This window comes from Balaenoptera musculus, chromosome 1, assembly GCF_009873245.2.
Source record: "Balaenoptera musculus isolate JJ_BM4_2016_0621 chromosome 1, mBalMus1.pri.v3, whole genome shotgun sequence".
NCBI classification, from domain to species: domain Eukaryota; kingdom Metazoa; phylum Chordata; class Mammalia; order Artiodactyla; family Balaenopteridae; genus Balaenoptera; species Balaenoptera musculus.
This window is the reverse complement of record NC_045785.1, coordinates 183,761,911-183,782,948: the sequence shown is the minus strand read 5'-3', so window position 1 is coordinate 183,782,948 and position 21,038 is coordinate 183,761,911. Positions and strand designations below refer to the sequence as shown.

The following is a 21,038-nucleotide window of genomic DNA, read 5'->3' as shown; positions in this document are numbered from 1 at the left end:
CTGGGAGGGCCCACAGGAGTGGCCGGGATGGGACGTCTGGGCCCCAAAGCTGGGAACAGGCTGCCCTCTGCTGGCAGCTCGGGGGCCCCTGGTGCCCCAGCACAAGGCCATCTGCCAGGCTCCTACACTAGCTGTCAAGCTCAGGAACACTGGTCATCCAGAGTAGCCATGGTGCGGAGGGGGCACATGCACCTCCTGGGAGTGAGACTGGGTAAAGGCAGAAGGCTGTACCCAGAGGCTGGTGGCTGGCCAGGAAAGCCCCTAAGGGCAGCATGGGGCGGGCAGCAGGGGAGGAGGGGGGTGGAGGCCCACCTGCAGTGAGTGAAACCCAGTTCCCCTAAAACCGAGCCCCCCTGCCGAGTTCATGATTAATCTCTCTACCCAAAACTTTATTCCCTTTCTTATCCCACCCCTCAGGATTGAGGAGTGTCGAAGTAAAGGGGGGATTGAAACCAAGCAGGACCCTGCAGGACCTTCCCGGGTACAAAAGCCCCTCCACGTCCCCCATTTCTTGTTTGCAGAAAAAGGCTTTGGTCTCCGGGGCCTTCTCCGAGTTCCAGAGAGCAGGCTCAACATTTAATGATCAGGACAAGATCACAGGCCTCCTAGTTCCTCCTGAAGGGATGTAGATAAGAATCTTTGAGTCGTTCTGCAGAATCTAAGACCCCCACCTGCTGGAGGATCGTGGCTACGTGCTGACCACAAGCATGTAGACCCCAGACAGATTGGAACCAGAAGGTTGATGGTTGAGAATCCCGAAATATCACCCTGTTACCTCACCACCAACCAACCAGAAGAAGGTCCAGGAGCAGATCAGACATCCCATAACCCTCTCCCCTCACACTGTCTTTAAAAACCCTTGCCTGAAAGCCTTCATCTCTGGAGCATGAGCTACCCGTTCTCCTTGCTTGGCGTTCTGCTAGTAAACCCTTACTTTGCTGCAAACACCAGCTGTCAGAATTTGGTTTTCTGTGCTGTGGGCACACAAGCCCTTGCTTGGTAACATGGGGGCCCCAGAGGGGGCTGCGGGGAGGGGCCGTACCTTGCAGGTGGCACCTTGCGGTAGGCCGAGAAGCAGGTGCCCCCCAACCCCATTCCCCGGGATCCCTAGCACCCCACTTCCTGCACGTAGGTGCTCACCTCTGGACCCAGGTGAGTTTCTCCCTCGCAGGATTTGCATGCTCGTAGGGCCCTGTGGTCTGCCAAACCCAAATGACCCAAAGCAAGAGGGGCCGAGGGTCTTTGCCCGTTCCGGGATTTCTTCTCATTTCTGTGATGGCTGAGCGAGGTGTCCAGGGCCCCTCAGGAGATGCATCTGTGGGACCAACGCCCGGTTTCGGGAGGGGCCACCCTGTGGGCTCTTGGGGTAGGACGGGAAAGCGTGGTCCCTCCTGGGGGGAGGCAGCTGAGGATGGCCGGAGGGGTGAGGACAGGGAGAGGAAGTGCGGGGGGTGAGAGCTGCTCTCAGACGTGGGAGGAAACCCCCGACGACTGAGCAGGGTCTCGTTCCCAGACCTAGAGGTGCTGACCTGTGGAGCAGGGGAAGAGCCATCAGGGATCAGCAACTGGACGATTCCGGCCCCTGCCCCTCCCCTTCCCTGGCCCCCTCCGCTGCCGTCTTCCTCCTCTGTCCCCCTCCCCCCTTCCCTCTCCCCTGCCTCCCTCCTCCCCCTCCCCTGCCCCCTTCCCCTGCCCTCTTCCTCCTCTGTCCCCCTCCCTTGCCCCCCCTCCTCTGTCCCCCTCCCCTGGCCCCTTCCCCTCGCCCCTCCCCGTTGCCCCCTCCCCTGCCCTCACCTCCCTGGCCTCCCTCCCCTGTCTTCCTCTCCCCTGGCCCCCTCCCCTGCCCTTCCTCCCTGGCTGTGCCTCTAACCCCCTGCCCCCCACCATGTGAACCACAGGGGGAGGCTTTAAATTGGATTCTCAGCCCCACCCCTAAGAGTCTGATTCATCCACCTGAGGGGGCCTGGGAATCTGTATTTGCAGAGCCCCTCAGGTGATTCTGATGCCCGGGGTCAGCTAGGCTGAAGGATCTCAGGAGGAGTCCGGCCTCTGGGCCAGCGCCTGCCTTCACCCCCAGCCTGAGCTCTGCAGCCCACCCGGCAGCTGGTGCCGCCTCTGAACAGACCTAATGATTGCAGACGACCTCCCGGAACTTGCTGTTTCTGTCCCTGGAGTCACCCAGGACAGGCACACCCTCTCGGCTGACAGTCCTTCAGAGACGCTGCGTCTGCTCCTGGGCCGGGGTGGGTGGGCAGGGGGCAGACATCCCTGCCTCCCCGGAGTTCCCCACTAAGGCACAAGGGGCCCTGTTTGGCCATTTCATCATCTGAGAAGGAGAAACATGGCCGGGGTGGGGCTGTCCCGGGGCTGGAGAAGCAGACTGGGGGCTTGCACTGGGTCAAGGGCAAAGCAGAAGCCGTCCCCTCGGAGAAGACCCCACCCTGCCGTGGCCAGCTCCCTCCCCGACTCCCGCTTTTGGACATTTTGGAGGTTTCATTCCTTGTCTTGTGCACTTAGTGCCGTGGCCTCCGTGAAGTCCTTAAATGCATTCACTCATTTAATCCCCACAAGAGCCCTCTGAGCCGGGCGCTGTCATTACTGCCATTTACCAATGATCATACCGACCGCAGCTGAGGATCTGGCTCAAGGTCAAACGGCAGAGCAGGATAGAAACGCAGATTGCTGGGTCCAGGCCCGGGTCCTGCACCACGTACCTGACACTCTGCTTGCGAAGAAACTGCCTCAGGCCGGGAGGTGTGGGGTGCGGTGCTGGGACTGTAGCAATAGCCAACACTCACTGAGCACATCCTGTGTACTCAGGCATCGGTCTGGGTGTTGTCAGACATGACCCCTCCACCAGCACTGAGAAGGGGTCATCTTATCCCTTTATTCTAGAAGAGTAAACCGAGATGCAGTGAATTTTATGTGGCTTATTCAAAGTCACTCCCAGGGGTGGGGCGGAGATTGGAACTAGCTGTGTGACCCTGGGCCCACTTCCTCCCTCTGGGCGTCAACCTCTCATGTGTGAATGGAGACGTTGGCCTCAATTAATTCCAGAGAAGCGCTGCTCAGGCTTGAGAATCTCCTGGGGATCTTGCGAAGGTGCAGATTCCAGTTCCGCGGTTGGGTGGGGCCTGAGACCCGGCACCTCTCTCGGGCTCCCAGGGGAGGGAGGTACGGATGCTGCTGGTCCCAGGACCTCATTCAGCAGCCGGGTTCCCGGGACCCGCCCAGCTCTGATGTTCTGCGTTTATGGGCCTGGGGAGACTTGCCCCAAGGCCGTGAAAATTCCGGAAGCAGGTTATGGTGAATAAAGCGCTTAGTGGGCATTTTCCGCTCCTGGCCAAGCCCCTGGCCATGGGCCTTCGACACTTCTACTCTGCAACCTCAGCCTGACCCCTCCGGAGGGTTCAAGGGCTCCGTCCTGGGCCACACAGTGTTGCCTCTCCCTACAGAAGGAGTGAAGGAGGTCCCTGCTCACCCTGCCTCGTCCCAGAACACAATTCACACCCAGTATGACTCACTCTGACATTCCTTCCCACCAATCGCCCCGAAGATCATATTCAAGACTATGCTAGGGGCTTCCCTCCCTCTCCTCAGCCCCTCCGCCTTGAGCCATCTCTTAGCTTCTCCTTGACCCCAGTCCTAGGCTGCACAACTCACAGCCTTCTCTGCCTGGTCTTGACAATGGCACTTAGAGGAAGGTCTCAGTCATCAAAGTAATACAAGTGAAAATTCATAATCCTCGCTATGAAACTCAAAAGCAAGCAGGAAAACCCCAGCACCCACGGTCCCCTCAGGTAGAAGGAACTCCTGGGGACATTGTCACCTTTCTCTCCATCCTTTTTCCTCCATCACGCCGCTACCCCATGTGATTTTAATGAGGTCCTATGAGTGGTTGCCCTTTAGGAGGGGAGGGAAGAGCCACCCACCAGTGCAGGAAATGTCAGAGCTGGAAGGGGACTTATGAATGCTGGGACAAGCCCCGCACATGACCAAGGAGAAGCCTGCTGGATACCATTCTACATGCAAAGGTGTGTAAGCGAAGACGCCAAGCTAAGTGACTCTTGTCTCTGCGGTTGCGGGACTGGAGGAGTGGAAAAAGATACTTTCTTGTCTTGAATTTTTTACAGCAGAAGTGCATTCAAGTGTTACTTGCACTTCAAACACTTTGTTATTGTTAAAAGACAAAGAAAGGCATGAGCTAGAAAGCATTCTGTGTGCCCGAGTTTGCCCAGCTGGTGCCCGCAGGTTGACTGAGGCCTCTAGTTCCCTGGGCAGCAGTCAGGCTTCTTCTGATGATCTTGCCCCTTGACCCAGTGTCCCCGAGGATGAGGGTCATTCCAGGGAAGCCCCTTTGCTCCTAGAGCAGGGGCATCCAGATGCTTGGATGACGTGGGAAAAGGGAAAATTCTGCAGGCCCCGACCTGAACCCACAGTCCAATCTCTGCCAGACCCAAACTGGGAGCAAATGCCTTCAAGCCCAGACTCAGCCCCATCAGAGAGGGGGCAGTGGGCGCTCTCAAGACGAAAGGGAGCCCTGGTGAATCAGGAAAGTTATTGGGCTGGAAAGTGATTAAAGGCTGAGCGTGGGAGGGGATTTCCACCGAGACAGCCCAGCCCAGGAGCAAGCCTGGGCGGGCCAGCGGGGCCGCTGCCCTGTTGACATCTGTTGCAATGGTGCCCGTAAAACCCAACTCGCTGGAGACTTGAAACCTTGATCCATTTTTCCTCTGTTGCCCTTTAGAAAAACAGAGATCCCAGGAAACCCCAAAGCCCTAGAACTAAGCGCTCTACATCAAAGGGGTGTGGGCAGGTCAGGAGAAGTCTCAGGGAGAGGAGGGCGGGGAGGAACTGTGGACTGAGGTTGCGTGTGTGTGTGTGTGTGTGTGTGTGTGTGTGTGTGTGTGTGTAGCGGGGGGAAGCAGGCTGTGAGCAGACCCACTTTCCTGTCTGATCAAGGTGAGGGGAGCTACCAGACCTCAGGGACCCGGGACTGTGAAGCAGACAGGGGAGGAGAAGAAATGCTCCTCTCGTCTCACCAAAGGGGAGACAACCGATCCCCCCAGAAACCGGCCAGACTTTCTTACAAATCTAACACAGGCTGGGCAGCCTTCGTTTTATGGGACCAGGAAACCGAAGTCAGAGAGGGGACAGACTTGTCCCAGGTGTCATGGAGCTGGGGCCCCGTCTCTCGGCTCAGTGCTCCGTCCTCCACACCAGTGGTTTGGGCGCATCAAAGTCACCCGGAGGCTGGTTACAACACAGGCCCCAAACCCAGAGTTTCTGACTTGGCAGGTCCGGGGTGGAGCCTGGAACCTGCATTTCTAACAAGTTCCCAGGTTCTGCTGCTGACACACTTGAGAACCACTGCTCTAGACCCTTGCTGTCCAAGTATGTTCCGTGGAAGCTTCTAGAAATGCAGAATCTCAGGTCTCACCCCAGACCTACTGAATCAGAATCCGCATTCACAAGACTCCCCAGGTGAACTGTTTGTACCTTGCAGTCTGGAAGCACTGTCCGCACCGCACGGCCCCTTCCTTCCTGGGAGTCCAATCCAGGCAGCCTGGAGGAGGCGTCCAATCCCAGTTGCCAGGGGTCTAGGGGGAACCTGGGGACTCCCGTGTTTCCCAGGGTAGGGGATGGGCGAGCGGGCCACAGGGGTAGGAGGGGCTGCACACCCAGCCCAGGGGCTACTCTGCTGTGGTGCCCACCCCCAACTCCAGGAGGCCCTGCAGTGCCCACCCAGGGAATTGCCAGGCCAGCTTTCTAGCTAGCCCCAGGGATTTTATTTTATTTTAAAAATATACGTAATACACATGTATTTAATGTCATGTATCCACCATTACAGTATCATACAGAATAGTTTCACTGCCCTAAAAATCCCCTGTGCCCATCTGGTGGCTATTATTATCATTCTAAATAATATACCTAGACCTCTCCTTATTAGTTCATTCACTCTAGGTAGCGTTTATTGACAACTGACAATGAAAGAATGGGAAACCCCCTCATTAGCCCTTTTCCTCCTCCCAGTTTTTGTCAGTTACATTTCCATTTCATCCACTCACTCAACAATTATGTGCTGAGGCCCCCCTGTGTGCCAGGCAACAATCTAGGTGCTGGATCTACAAGGGTAAAGAAAACAGATAAAACTCCCTGCTGGCATACAGCCTACATTCTAGTGGAGGAGACGTACAGTAACTAAGGAGAATATCAAGACTTGTACATGGTGACACGTGGTATAGAGAAAAGTCAAGCAGGGAAGGGGATGCAGTACGTGTGCCTGTGACTGTGTGTGTGTGTCTGTGTGTGACTGTGTGTGGGGGGATGTAAACAGGGTGGTGGGGACGACCTCACTGAGAAGGCGATGTCTGAGTACAGAGCCGTGTGAGGTAAGGAAACGAACCTAGACATGCTGGGGGAGGAGCGGTCCAGGCAGGGAGGAGCCCGTGGCCTTGTGGGCAGGCTGGTGAGGAGACTGGCTGGAGGTGGGGGAGGGGTGGGGTACAGGTCAGGAAGAAAGGGGCAGGCCCCCCAGGGCTGCATCACCGAGGGGCCTCAGGCTCTGGAGGATTGCAAGCAAAGGGGTGATTCTCCCTTCAGTTTAAATTTGTACCGTGTTAATACACATTCTCTTTGTAAATATAATGACCTTCAATGCTTGTTCTGTGGACTGAGCCTCACAATGAATGAACACTAAAGCGAATTCCAGGGAATTCCCTGGTGGTCCAGTGGTTAGGACTCCGAGCTTTCACTGCTGAGGGCTCCAGTCCGGGAACTAAGATTCTGCAAGCCGTGAGGCGCAGCCAAAAAAAAAAAAAAAAATTAATTGAAAAAAAGAATTAGTCCACCCCTTACCCCAGTTTTACTGACTTTAGAGGACAATGAGGACCCCGGCCCATCTTATTCTTAAAGCGAATAAGATTAAGTAAACATTGTAGAAAACAGCAGAGATTTTACCCCTTGAGCCTCTCTGGGCCCTGTCCTTCCTTCCATCCCATCCTGTTCCCATCTTCCTTTCTACCCCGTCCCAGGCAGCCACCTGGAGTGGACCGGGCGCCCTACTCCCCACTAGGGAGGCTCAGAGCACTTCCAGCCCGCTGCTCCCTGGGGCCATTTTGCAGTCCAGCCCATTCCAGCTGGATGCAGACGGACTGACGGTGCAGACCAACTTCCCTGGGGGGGAGGTGCAGGGGGCAGAGGGAAGAGCCAGCCCCGGTTCTGTCCAGCAGTCCCCTGTGGAGTCAACAAGTCCATTAGAATTGAGTGAGTGTCTCCGGGACTCAGCACTGCCCCAGCCAAGCCCCAGAGGCTGAGTGAGAGCTCCATTCCTGGGGCAGTGTACCCAGGGGCAGTGTACCCAGGGACTTGGTACCCAGGGGCGGTGTTCCCCGGGGGTGGGGTACAGATGCCCTGGCAGGCAGGGAGTGCCAGCACTAGCCCCCTGCACCCTGCCCCTCTAGATCCTTCTGAGGCTCAAGTAATCCAGCTTGAGTCTGAGCCTCTCCCAGATGGGGCCACCAGGCAGACACCAGTTTGGGGGAAAGGTTTAGAATGAGCCATCTCCCCTTGTCCCCGGGGGTGGGTGGGGGGCAGGACTCCCAGGTTCTAAGGACCTACACAGGACACCGGGGAGATGTGAGGCTGGGAACCGGACATTTAATTGGTAGCGACCTTTCCAGCAATAGAGTACGCCCTGCTGAATTTCCTCCCACGGCCTCCCCTTTACCCAGTGCTTCTGTCTTTTTTCGGCCCATTCTCCTGTGTCCAAAAGCCTGGCACTGCTCCAGCCAGGAAGCTGAAGAGGACAGTGTGGGTGGCTAGTTCACGTCTAAAAGGAATGCTGTGTACCCAGATGCTTACAGAGAGGTGGTGTGGTGTCAGCAAAAGATCCTGGGTCCTCTCAGCCACCACACAATCTCATCCCAGCTTTGCCATTTACAAAGCTGTGTGACCTCATCTAGGTTGCTCGGCCTCTCTGATCTCATCTGCCACGAGACTCAAAAACACGTGAGAGCGCTCTGTAAACTTTCAAAGCCCATACGTTTGTGAATTCACCTGGGTCTGGAGAGAGCACCAATGTGTCCCAGGCCCGGAGGAGGAGGAAACAACAGCGATAAAACAGTCAGGAACAGAGCTGGTCTGGAGCCCTGTTTCCTCAGTAGAACTCTGGATCATGCAGGGCTGTGCAGGGTTGGTGCGCTCAGGAGATGCCCATGGAGGGATGGAGTGGGGGGCGTGGGTGTTGGAGGCTGGAGAGAGGGCCACAGGAGGGCATGGTTGGCGGGCAGGCTGAGACCTTGGGGGTCCTTAAGGCAGGGCTGAGGGCCCCTTGAGCTCCCTCCACTGCCGCCCTCTGGAGCTGTCTATCTTGGTTGCCTCTCTTCTCTCTTGGCCTGACCACTCCCTCCCGTGGAGGGGCGTTCTGGGAGTTAGGGGGTTAGCTGGCCCACATGTGCGTGCGCGCATGTGTACGTGTGTGTCTCCTGCAGCACACGGGCTGCAGAGCTGTGGGTGGGAAGATGAGAGCTCCTGACTTGGGTGCTGCCGGGGAGGGCGCCCTCCCCCTCCACACTGGACCCTCTCTGTGCCCGTTAGGCTCCACATCACTGGGCAGGAGGGTGGAAACACAGGGTGTGGGTACAAAGAGGTCTTATTACTATCATGATTACAAATCATTATTCCCATAATAAGCTATTATTACCATGTATATGAATAGGTCCCTAAGAAATGGCAAGTTCTGGAGGAGCTGACCAAGATGGGGCGGCATTAGGACCCGGGGAGCCGTCTCCCAGTGCTGGGCCGGGGTCCTCATTGTCCTCTAAAGTCAGTAAAACTGGGGGAAGGGGTGGACTAATTCTTTTTTTCAATTAATTTTTTTTTTTTTTCGGCTGCGCCTCACGGCTTGCGGAATCTTAGTTCCCGGACTGGAGCCCTCAGCAGTGAAAGCTCGGAGTCCTAACCACTGGACCACCAGGGAATTCCCTGGAATAACATTTCTTGAGACTCTGAGAGTTACCAGGCTCTGTCCTGGGCTTTTCACAGATGTAATCTAACTTATTCACTAGAGCTCGTGAGGTAAGAATCAATTGATCCTCCCATTTGACAGATGAGGAAACTGAAGGATGATGAAGTTGCCCGAGGTGGGCGGGACACAGCCACCAAGGCGGAAGAGTTGAGGTTGGAACCCAGCTCTGCAGAGATGGGATCTTTACACCATACTCTCCAGGCAGAAAAGGGAGGGGAGCCTTCTTCCCACCCCCTCCCTCCGTCTTCAGCTCAGCATCCGGGGAGAAGTCCCTTCTGGGGGCGGGAGGCGCGGGATGGAGGGAGGTTGATTGAATCTGCGGAGGGGAAGCAACAGGCCCGGGTCGCGCTTGGCCTGGGGCTGACTCCACCAGGCACGCGGTCTAGGTGGGCTGGACTGCAGGCCCCTCCAGTGTGTGCCGAGGATGCAGGCAGTGCCATTGCCAGGTGATCCGTGGGGGGCGGGCCCCTCCTCCTCCACCGCGGGGAGGGGAGGCCGAGGGACCTCAGCGTTCCACTCTCCTCAGCCGCACTGGGTGGGGGCAGGCGGAAGACAGTGGGTCGTCCAAGCAGAGACAGCTGTGGGCAGCCTGTCTGAGGCCCAAACCGAAAAATCTGCAGATGGGGGAGGAACCCAACTTAGGCTTCATCTCCCCCCTTCCCCCGCCCCAACCCCAGGACCGGCCTCATTTTTCTGATTTCGCAACGCCAAGGGGGAGCTGGTCAAGCTAGGAGAGGGGGCAGAGGCTGGGGGCCAGGACTGCTGCGGCCCAGGAAGCTCCAGCAGCTGTCGGGCAACCCCCATCCCTTTCGAGTCCCAACCGGTGCCAGTGCGCGACCACGGACCACCCCCCCTCCCCCCAAGCTGCGACCCCCTCACGTCTGGAAGACGCCCCCTCCTCCTCCCCCTCACTATCCCCCCCCCCGAGTCCAAGGCCTGGAGGAGCTGTGGCCCCCAGAAACGGCAGACAGGAGGCCTGAAGGCGCCCCGCCCCCGGGCGCGCAGGGGAGAGGAGCGAAGGGGAGGGGAGGAGAGGGCAGGGCCGGCCGGGCAGGAATGCTCGGCGCAGGAGGCGGGAGGCGGGCGCGGGACATGTGAGGGCACATCCCGCGAGCTGCCGCCCGACGCGCAGACGGCCCGGGGAGCGAGCGGGCGAACGGGCGAGAGCGGGCGGGAGGGCGCGGAGCAGCGGCGGGGGCCGAAGCCCGGCGCGGGAGGCACCGGGCGCGCCGGCCGGGCGGCAGGGAGAGCCGGCGGGGCGCGCCGCGGCCCCGGCCCCGCGCGCGCCCATGACGGCGGCCGTGCTGCGGGAGGGCGTGCTGGAGAAGCGCAGCGGCGGGCTTCTGCAGCAGTGGAAGCGCAAGCGCTGCGTGCTCACCGAGCGCGGGCTGCAGCTCTTCGAGGCCAAGGGCGCGGGCGGCCGGCCCAAGGAGCTCAGCTTCGCCCGCATCAAAGCCGTGGAGTGCGTGGAGAGCACCGGGCGCCACATCTACTTCACGCTGGTGACCGAGGGCGGCGGCGAGATCGACTTCCGCTGCCCGCCCGAGGACCCCGGCTGGAACGCGCAGATCACCCTGGGCCTGGTCAAGTTCAAGAACCAGCAGGCCATCCAGACCGTGCGCGCCCGGCAGAGCCTCGGGACCGGGACCCTCGTGTCCTAGACCGCAGGCTAACGTCTTCACTTCCCGCGGCCATGGACGCGGTGTCGTGGGTCGTGTCAGGTGAGTTCTTGGGGTCTGAGGCCTCCTTCCCTCTTGCCCTCCCGTCTCCTCTTTCCCCTACGGAGGAAATGTCCGCCCGCCCCAGCATGCCGCCTCAAAGCTGGCCGTCCTAGGGCCAGTGGGGAGGGAGAGCCCAGGAGTCGACCCTGGGTGCCTGGGCCTGGGGCCAAGAGCCGGCCTTCCCCCGGGGCTCCGGGCAGGGGTCCTGAATGTGCCCGCCGTGCCTGAGAGGAAGGTGGGCAGGATGAGCACCACTGCCCCCAGGTTGGTTCTGCCCTGGCTCAGGTGGAAGAGGCTGGCAGAACAGACTTCCAGGAGGCTGGGCCTCTACCCCCACCAAGGCAGGGCTCCTGGGCTGTGGCTTTCAGGGAGCTGGGGAGGGCGGAGGGGGGATGCGCTTGCCCCCCACCCCTTTCTGCTGCGATGACGCTCATCCTGGAGCTTGACCGTGGGATTGAGGCAGGAAGACAGCCTCCCTCAGTGGCAGGGTTCTCAGGGTTGAGACCAGAACCAAGGAGCCGTAGTTCCCAAGGTGGGACCTTGGTGGGAGCTGGGCTGGGCCTGGGAGCTCCACTACCTGTTCTCAGTGGTGGGTTTTGGGTCCTAGGGCTGAGCTGTTGGGAAACCAGGAGATTTGGGGGGTGTGCAGGCCAGGCCACTGATGCCAAGGAGGGTGGGCCTGGCCCCCTGCCCCAGAGTGCCCGCCATGCTGGCTGGGCCGAGAAGGGAAGCTGGAGGAGGGGGTGGGGGCGGGTTTGTGGTCAGCAAGGCTCAGGGGAGGGACCAGGAATAGAACCTAGAAACTGTGGCTCCCGGCTCTGTGCCCTCTTCCCCAGATGCCGCTCCCTCCCGGGGGAACCGGGCGCAGGTTGAGGAAGGATCTAGTTGTCATTTCTCCCGTGGAAACCTGTATCCCCTCGCCCCACTACCACCTCCACCCTCCTGACTCTCCCTGTCCTGCAGCTTCTCACCTCACCAGGTAGGGTCCATGGCGCCTGGTGGTCGGTGCTGCACACCTCCGGCCCTCCTGTTAACTGCCTCTCGTGGGGCAGTGAGGGGTCACTGAGAGGCCAGGCAGGAGGCAGACCTGCTGTCCTTAGAGCTGATCCTCTTTGATCCCCCAGGCCTCAGAGGCCGGGAGGAACAGCTTCCTGCAGTGATCACAGGGCGCTGTACAAATGCTGTTTTCTCCTGAAATGTCGGAGCAGGTTGGGAAGCTCTGGTACAAACAGCTGCTGTGGATACTCACCGCCCCAGTGTCTGCCCTGCCCTGACTGCTGTTCTTTCTCGCCAGCTTCCATGCCCCCTTTGGCTCGTGGGGCGTGACTGTGCTCCATTTGGTGAGGCAGAGGCCGTGGACGTGTGGAGGAGGCGTTGGAGCGTAAGGGGCGGCCGGGGCCGGGGAGCAGGTCAAAGGCCCCGAGGGGCTGAGGATGAAGATCCAGCCCCTGGGTACGCAGACTCTCAGGATGTACCGGCTCAGGACCTTCCGGCCACCGGCCTGGCCTCCGAGATTGTGATGGGGAGCTGGCATCCAAGCCCCCTCCCGCCACGGCCCTGTGTCTCTTCTGCAGACTGCTAATCAGCACCCCCCCCCCACCCCGGCTTGGTGCCGTGCCTGGAGGAAGGCAGTCCCCCGGGGGCGCTGAGCCAGCGCCCCAGGACTCGGGAGGCCAGGCTGGCGCTCAGAAGAGGAACCACCTGGGCTCGCCTCTGGATTTACTTTGGCGGGGGTAGCTGATGGGTCTGAGGCCCACACCTGGGGGTCATCTGCTGCTTGGGTCCTTCTGGGACCCCCACCCATCCAGGCCTCTCTTTGCACAGTTCTTCCCCCTTCCTGCCCCTCTTCCCCCACTGCGGTACTAGGCCTGGAGGTGGCGGGGTGGTTGGGGGGTCAGCCGTTACCATTTCACACCTGTCCACAAATGCAGACGCCCTGCAAAGGGCAGTGACCACACTGTTCGCTTGCTGAGTGAAATTCTTTGCCCGCCGCTAAGACCTACTGCTTGGAGCATCTGTGTCCTCACCCCCACTTTCCCAGTCCACACCCCATCCTGAAATCTCCAGCCTGGGGAGGGAGAGACCCTGCAACCCAGGGGACATGGACTCAGAGGTCCTAGGGGAGGGACCATGAGACCTGCACGGGCCAACTGGGTCTCGAGAGATGCCCTTCTGCCTGCTCTCCTGGGGGGGGCGGCTCTGCATTCTGGGTAGGGCCTGTCTCTGTCATTTACACACTTGGGCCTTGTACATTAACACCGGAAGTCTTCTCTACGGGATGGTTGAAAAGGAATAATTTCAGCAGTGGGGAGACCGAGGTACAGAGACACAGCTGTCCTGAGTTACACAGAAACTGCTGATCGGGTGACCCACGTCCGGCCTCCCCTGTTGCCGAGCGGTGACTGCTTGGTAGGAGCAGGGAGGCTGAGTGTCCCCTGCAACAAGTCGGGGTCCCTCAGTGCTTCCAACCTGTTTGTTCTCCTTCAGATGCCTCCTCCTGTCCGATCATGATCTCTGTCCTTTGTCCCCGTCCCTCAGAGTCCTCTGCAGCTTCTTGCTTATCTCATATGTGAACTACATCTTACAATCAAATAAGAACTTACAAGTTACCAAGGAATTTTTACAGATATCTCATTTATGATCTCCTTAGGCTGCATACCCAGCCCATGATGGCAAATAAGCATCACCGTCCGTGCCAGCTAGTGTGCTGTGATCAATTGGTGATGTCTGCCGTGAGCTTTGGGAGAAAGGTGGGGAGGTTGGCAGCTCTTATATGTATGTGGGTGGAGGAGGTGGGGAGAGCATGGTGTCTGGCACTGTTTCCTTGATTGAAGCTACCTGAAAGGCTTAGCTTCTCCATCCTGCTCTAACACAGCAGCCTCTAAAATAGAATCCTAAAAAAATAAATAAATAAAAATAAAACAGAATCCTTGCTCTTTCCATCGAGCCCAAAGGTGACTTTGGTGATGGTGATGGTGAGGATTCAGGGAGGCGTCCAGACACTCAGACGTGGGAGCGTGTTTGTGAGCAGGTGGGATTGGGGTGCAGGACACACCCATCCAGCAGACATGCCCATGCCTCTTGCAGCCAGGTGCTGCACTGGGCGCTGGGGTGCGGAGATGAAGAAACACCTGACCCGAGCCCAGAGCTCAGGGCGAGGAAGTGCCCGCCGTGCCAGTAGAGGGGTGTGAGCAGCACAGGGAGTGTCCTGTCCTCAGCGGAGCTTGCAGGGGTGGTTCCGGGGCTTGGCTGCTCAGGACAGCAGGGGGCACAGCCAGTGTGGGACGTCTGCGGGGGCACACGCAGTGCAGGGGGGGAGCGGGCCCCCCCTGCTTTTTGGGAACAGCCAGCCCTGTTGGTTCCAAGTATGCTTTGGTTCCTGTCCAAACCCAGCTTCGGCTGCTCCCCTTGCTAGGAGGTCCCAGCCCCTCTAAAGGGGGTGCTGCTGCAGGACCCCCAGCACAGACCCTCGAACAGACTCTCAGCAGACACTAGTGCCAGTGGCGGGTGTTGGGATGGGGATAATCACTCGAGCCCCGTAGCTGCTTTGGAGGCGCCAAGAACTCGCAGCACGGGGATCGGGGCTTGCACAGTGAGTTTTGTTTTTTAAAAGGTTCGTGACCTCTCTGGGGTGTCTCTCTGCTTCCTGGGATCAGGGGTGTCCTCGCCACTCTGGCAACTGAGTTTGGGAGAAAGAGCACGGGCCCTCACCCCAGGAGAGCTCGGCTGGACCACAGAGCAGGGTCAAGGTCTTCTGGGGGCACAGAGAGGCCCCGACAGTGCCAGCAGACATGCACGAGATGGAAAAACTTCACTCAGTTGGGGCCCCGCGGATGCCGTAAGGCCAGGGCGGGGCAGTCACCACCATCTTTCCATTTGCCTAGGCAGCCATGGCTCACTCCTGCCCGATCTCTGAGTCATCAATGGGAAAATGAGACGGGGCAAGTCCCAGCCTGGCGGCAGCTGGGAATCCACTACTGAGGCCGGGTGGGGAGGCGGGGGAGAAGGGCCGGGCTGGCTCTAGTCAGGTGAGCTGGGCTGGGAGCTGAGGCTTTGGCAAGAGCCAGCCTGTTGCAGGGAATGGGGACGAGTTCAAAGAGCTGCCGGAAGCAGAGGGTCTACAGCAGGATGGAGCGGGCATCGCGCCCGTGACCCTGGAGTCTGGCCTTTCCCGGAAGCCGGGGTGTGGAGGCACCGTGGCGGCCGCCCCACCAGGCCCGGGCGCAGGGACCCCGGCAAGACTCTGTGGTTCGCTGTGCGCGGAGCTGCCAGGAGGCTGCACGTGAGCCCGGGCTGACCTCCTCCCAGCCACCTGAGTGTCCCGCCCAGGACGCAGTTCATCCTCCGGATTAAAACCTCCCGAGGTTTCCCCGATGCACCGGGAGGAAGTCCCAGCTCCCAGGAAGTGTGCCTTCCGATGTCAGGGCTCTTTCCAGTGTCCGTCCCCACAGTCCCCAGCCGGGGCCCCTGCATGGGAAGCGCCAGGTCCCAGGACTGGCTGGGGGCCTTTGCACCCACCCCACTGCTCACCCCACACCCCCCGCCATGGGGAGCCTCCCCGCTCAGTCCAGGCCAAGGAACTGCTCTCTGCACCTCGGCCACGGCTCTCCCGTCACCACACTGCCTGGCGACAGTGGGTCACTCCCGTCACTTGTATGTTCCTGCTGCCTCCGAGTTCCTGGGACAAGGCAGGCGATTCATCATCACGATGGCAAACGGTAACCGAGCTTGCTCTGTGGGCACTGACCCACCATCAGCACAAGGGAGTCATGGAACGTCCAGCCGCTGAGGTTGTGGATTAGGTTTTACATTCAGAAACTGAGGCCCAGAGAGGTTATGTGACTTGTTAGGAGTCACACAGCGGCTAACTGGCGGAGGAGCCAGGATTCGACTGGGCAGTGGGCCTCTAGATGTGTTCTCTGAATCCACACCAGACGAGTACTTCTCACAGGATGAGCAGGTGAGTGACAGAGTGAGTTTGCCTGCGATTTCCTGGGAGAAGGGAGCTCACAGGTGGGCACTGAGAGTACGCACTGAGGCCTGGGGGCCGCGTGAGGGCCAAGAAGGGACCCTCCACAGACTCAGGTGGAGGAGGCTGCAGGGGTGGAGGGGTGGCTGCAGCCAGGCCTTGAAACAGGAGGAGACACAGGGAGGTGTCCCTGGGTTGGGAGGATCTGTGGGTGCCCACAGGATCAAGGCTGGGGCAGGATCCCCTGGAACAATGGAGGGACCCCGGGTCGGGGGAGGGGCGTGAGAACGCTGGGGACAGTGCCGGTCCTGTGTTGGCCCAAATGCTGTTTGTCTCATCACCTGGGTACAGGGACTCCATCCTGCAGGGACAAGGGCTCTGGGCTCAGCAGATGTGACCCCATGTGGCCGCACCCTGGTCCCAGAGCCCCACAGGTAGGGCTCACCCCCTGCTGGGGCGACCGACCATCCCAGCTTGCCTGGGACTCTCCTGGTTTGAGCACTGAAAGCTCTGTGTCCCCAGAAGCCCCTCACTCCTGGGCACTCTGGGACGGTCGGTCACCCCCCTCCCAGCCCTGCCCAGGGTCAGGAAGCCTGGCCTCTCCCACCCTCCCCATCTCAGCAGTCAGCTCCGCCCACAGCCCTCGGCCCTGAGAAGGGACCATGCAGAGTCCCGGGCTGTGAGCTACTGTGCGATGGCCCATGGGCTCCTCCGTCCCCTACGCCGGCTCCAGCAGACTTTCCTGCCGTCCTCAGAGGACGGTCAGGTCCCGGCTGCAGGGAGGAAGGAGAACCAAGTGTCCTCAGGGCTCTCCAATCAGCTCCGCACCTGCTGCACCAGTGCCGAGCCTGCGCCACCTGCCAGGTGCTGGAGCCAGAGCAGGCAGACTGGACGGGGAGGAGGGCTGTGCGGTGGGGGCAGAGCTCCGGGGGTGGGGCGGGATGCAGGGAACGTTTCAGGTGGTCCTTCCAAGGGGGTTAGGATTCTGACTCTCAGGGGGCGGGGAACGCACAGGGGAAGACCTGGCCTGGGCAAAGTTGCCAGGGCTGGAAAAGGTGAGGTGGCACAGAGCCTGGGAGTACAGCAGGTGAGCACAGAGGAGGCGGCTGACTTGGAACCCCCTGGCCGTGATCTCCGCTTCTCTCTCCAGGCAGGGGGGAGCCCATCTCAAAGCCGCTGTTCTTACACACACACCCCTTTATTTTATTACATTGAAGAAAAATGTGAAAGGACAGAAAATTATAAAGAGGGAAACAAGTATCTGTGTTCCCATCTTTGAGGTAATCTTTGCTAGCATTTTGGTATATTTCCTTCTACATTTACTCCTATGCAAATATATATGTAATATATAATTATTATATATGATTTGTAATATGTAATTATTTTTCACACATGGGGTCATTATGTGTATTATATCTTGATTTTTTATGTATTAATATATTGTGTTATGAGGCCATGACATTAAATATTTTAATGCCTGTATATTATTCTATTATGTTTATATTATTTATTTGACATTCAATCCCTCATTCATTGGATCCCCATGTTTTTTTGATTTTTCCTTTGTTATATATAAGGCTGCAACGAACGTTTGCCTATTTAAATCTCTGTGTCTGGGGCTTCCCTGGTGGCGCAGTGGTTAAGAATCCGCCTGCCAGTGCAGGGGACACGGGTTTGAGCCCTGGTCCGGGAAGATCCCATGTGCCATGGAGCAGCTAAGCCCGTGCGCCACAACTACTGAGCCTGCACTCTAGAGCCCGTGAGCCACAACTACTGAAGCCCGGGCACCTAGAGCCCGTGCTCCGCATTAAGAGAAGCCACCGCAATGAGAAGCCTGTGCACCGCAATGAAGAGGAGACCCCACTCGCCGCAACTAGAGAAAGCCCGCGTGCAGCAATGAAGACCCAACGCAGCCAAAAACAATAAGTAAATAAAAATAAAATAAATTTATATATAAAAAAAGAAATATTTAAATCTCTGTGTCTCTGGATGTTTTTTTAAAATAATTCTTTTTTTTTTTTTTTCTTTTTCACTGAATCAAAATTCTTTATTCTGGAATAACAATTTACCTGGATATGAAATGGTATTAAACATTACTTTGTCTTAGTATTTAAGCTATTACTTCTTTTTCTCCTAGCATCAACTGTTGTTGATAAGAAACCAGTCAGTTTAATTATCGTACCTCTGTAGGTAATCTGGCCTCTAACTTTGGTGGCTTTTAAGATTTTTTCTTTATCTGATATTCTAGTAAAATAATTCTTTTTTTTTAATTTAAGTTTCTTTTTAAAAATCAAAGTATAGTTGATGTGCAATATTATATAAGTTACAGATGTACAATACAGTGATTCACAATATCTATTTATAGTTATTATAAAATATTGGCTATATTCCCTGTGTTGTACACTATATCCATGCAGCTTATTTATTTTATACATAATAGTTTGTACCTCTTAATCCTCTACCCCTGTTTTGCCCTCACCTTCCCTCTCCCCACTGGTAGCCACTAGTTTGTTCTCTGTATCTGTGAGTCTGCCTCTTTTTTGTTATATTCGCTAGTTTGTTGTATTTTTTAGATTGCACATATAAGTGCCATCATGCAGATTCTTTAGGAGAATTCTTAGAGCGGCACGGCTGGGCCCGCTGGAGAACAGGGTGGGTGCGGGTGAGCTGCTTCAGAAGGGCTGGTGGTCGCAGAGGAGGGAGACCTGGGGGCAGGGAGATGGGTGTGGGGAGCCGTGGGGGGACTGGGAGGAGTCGGGGAGACGGTGGGGAGGCAGCAGCTGGTTAGGAAATGCCCGTGTGGGCAGTGACTCAGGTCACCCACGAGCAGGCGTGCAGGTGGCCACTGACCAGCAAAGCTCTAATCACAGCCGCGAGCGTGAATCCCGCCGTGTCTTTTTGGCCATACTACTTGGCTCCCATTAAAACGGAGACGATGATGGCCTACTTCCTGGGTCACTGTGAGACGTGGTGGAGAGAGTGCCTGTAAAGGACACAGCGCACAGATGGTGCACACGGCCGTCTGTGAGCACAGCCGCGTAGAAATCCTCCCCGCGACCTTGCCCGCCTGATCCCCATTTGGGGGGAAGCCGCGAGTAATTAACGTACCCAACACCAACATCGAGCCCTCGGGGTGCGGCCTAAATTACACACAGACTCTGCCAGACTTACCTCCTGTCCAGACGAAGAAGTGCCACCAGGAGGAGTGGAAGCAGGGGCCCAGCGTGGGGGGACCCAGGCTCTTCCCACTGCCCCCGGGGCTCCCTTGGTTAGAAGGAGGCTGGAGAAAGAGAGCAGGTCAGGATCTGTCAAGATTCCTCGTCATCAGACTGAGCTGCGCCGACACGATCTCCACCAACACCGCTAAGCGGGCTGCGCTCCAGTGGCCCAGAGCCCTGCGCACACACACACACACACACGCACACACACACGCACGCACACGCACACACGCACACGCACGCCTGTCCCCGTGCCCGGGGAAGGGAGGGCAGGTTACCCACCACGCCTGAGTTCCCAGAGCCTGTCGCCCACCTAGCCCGGAGGAGAGGGCAGAACGGGGCCCAGGCCAGCCCTGGGAGCCTTGGCTGACGCCCTGTGGCGAAGGAGGTGGGCCTCCGCGCTAATCAGGACGGATAAAAGGACAAACGGAGCTCAGAAAGCGGTTCCAACAGCAGCAATTAGTTATACTTGACTGGGGTGGTCGGGGCAGCCGTTTGGAGCTTTCAGCTATTTGTGCAAAGGGAGACGTCAGACCCCGTGCTTTCCCCACTTTCAAACCACAAGTGGCAATGTGCATTCCCCCCTCCCGTGGGTCCAGTCACAATGGTCTGTTTCTCCAGCAAGCCCCCTCCCAGCAAGGTCTCTGGAAGACCCCTCCCCATCCTCTAATCTTTGTCCTCACCCTGTGTTTCTACTCAGGCCTCTGAGTCTCCAGGAACCTTCAGATGTGATCTTGCTGTGTTATCACAACAGCCTGTGATGTTGGACTATTTCCTGATAGATGACGTGGTGAATCTCGGGCTGGGGGAGAGTAAGCACTTGGGGTGCAGGAAACGCAGGGCTGCTGTGCGGGCCTCGGGGCTTGGGGCGCAGGTGCCTGGTGGAGATTTAGTGAGTGGAGTCTGCTGAGTGGTGTCTTACACACACACACACACGCACACACACACACACACACACACACACCACGAGCTCCTATGCGTTCACTTAGCCTCAGAGGCCTGGGTCCTGGCCGCAAGAGCGACCTCATTCCTCCATTTCCTGTGTCTTCCTCAGACTGGTGCTTGCCTCGTGCTTTTCTTTGCCAGATTCCATCCTTATCAAATATTCCCTGCAGAAGGGGGCCCACATGGGCAGGTGGCCTCGGCCACATTCTTACTGCCTGGGGTCGGTTTTCGCAGATGGAGACAGAGCAATAATCCTCTCTTTCTCCAGGGACACTGTGCAAATAAATAAGGTCAGGACACACAAGTGGGCACATAGTAAAACGTAGACTCCTGGGCCGCACTCAGGCCAGGCGTGGGATCCCTGAGGTCTGCTCTCCTCCTGGCAGCCCTTCTGCTCTGGTTTCTCAGTCGACCGTCACGCTCTTCCTGAGCCCCCCGCTCCTGCTGACCTCGCTGGTTCCCCGCTTTCCTCTGAGACCCAGTTTGGGAGTCCCGGTGGCGGGCAGCCCCTAAGCAGCCCCCATTGTCTCCACCCCCTGCAGGACTTGTGTGGACCCCGCCCCTTGAGAGCGACTGGCCTGGTGAGTGGACGGGTTGCCACGTCTGCAATTAGGGCCACGTAAGATCCTGACGCCCATCTCGCTCATCGTGGTGTTCTCCCTGCCTCCTTTGGATGAAGGAAATGTCCGTGTTGGATGGGTCCACGTGGCAGGACTGAGAGTGGCCTTTGACCAACGGCCCACAGGGACCTGGGTCCCACCAACAGCCATGTGAGTTTGGAAGCAGGTCCCTCCTGGTCAGACCTTGAGACGAGACCCCCTCCTGGCCAACAACTCTATTGCTGTCTGTGAGACCCCAGAGCAGAAGGCCAGGGGGCACGCCCGGATCCCTGGCCCTTAGAGGCTGTGAGATGATGCGCTGTGTTGTCTACACCACAAGTCTGTGACGATCTGTCACTTGGCAACAGATAACGAAGCAGGTGCTGTCGCCAGGGTTCCCTTCTGGCCCGGCTCTTCACACACTCACTGCTGTAGCCTTGGTCCGCTTCTCTGCCTCCACCCTCCCGCCCCGGGGTAGAGACCACGTTCTTCTTGCCTTTCGTCTCTGGGCTGGCCCTGTGCTTGGCTAACAGGGAGAGTTCAGTGTTTGCCTAGAGC

The 21,038-nt window shown here is 58.0% G+C and overlaps 1 protein-coding gene across 3 annotated transcripts; it reads left to right on the top strand.

Annotated features, from left to right (window-relative positions):
- Positions 1–10,112: 10,112 nt before the first annotated feature.
- On the top strand, positions 10,113–12,706 carry PHLDA3 (pleckstrin homology like domain family A member 3). 3 transcript variants are annotated; one of them, XM_036826692.1, is made up of 3 exons: positions 10,113–10,749; positions 11,586–11,728; positions 12,044–12,706. In XM_036826692.1, exon 1 carries the CDS (start codon positions 10,318–10,320, stop codon positions 10,687–10,689), a length of 372 nt encoding a protein of 123 aa, XP_036682587.1. In that variant the 5' UTR covers positions 10,113–10,317; the 3' UTR covers positions 10,690–10,749; positions 11,586–11,728; positions 12,044–12,706. The 3 variants fall into 3 exon arrangements, with proteins under 3 accessions (XP_036682587.1, XP_036682597.1, XP_036682578.1); XM_036826702.1 differs by lacking the exon at positions 11,586–11,728 and having other exon boundaries at positions 12,099–12,706; XM_036826683.1 differs by lacking the exon at positions 11,586–11,728 and having other exon boundaries at positions 10,119–10,749.
- Positions 12,707–21,038: the final 8,332 nt, after the last annotated feature.

Coding starts and splice junctions, on each gene's coding strand:
- PHLDA3 (XM_036826702.1), top strand. CDS start 10,318: ATGACGGCGGCCGTGCTGCGGGAGGGCGTGCTGGAGAAGCGCAGCGGC.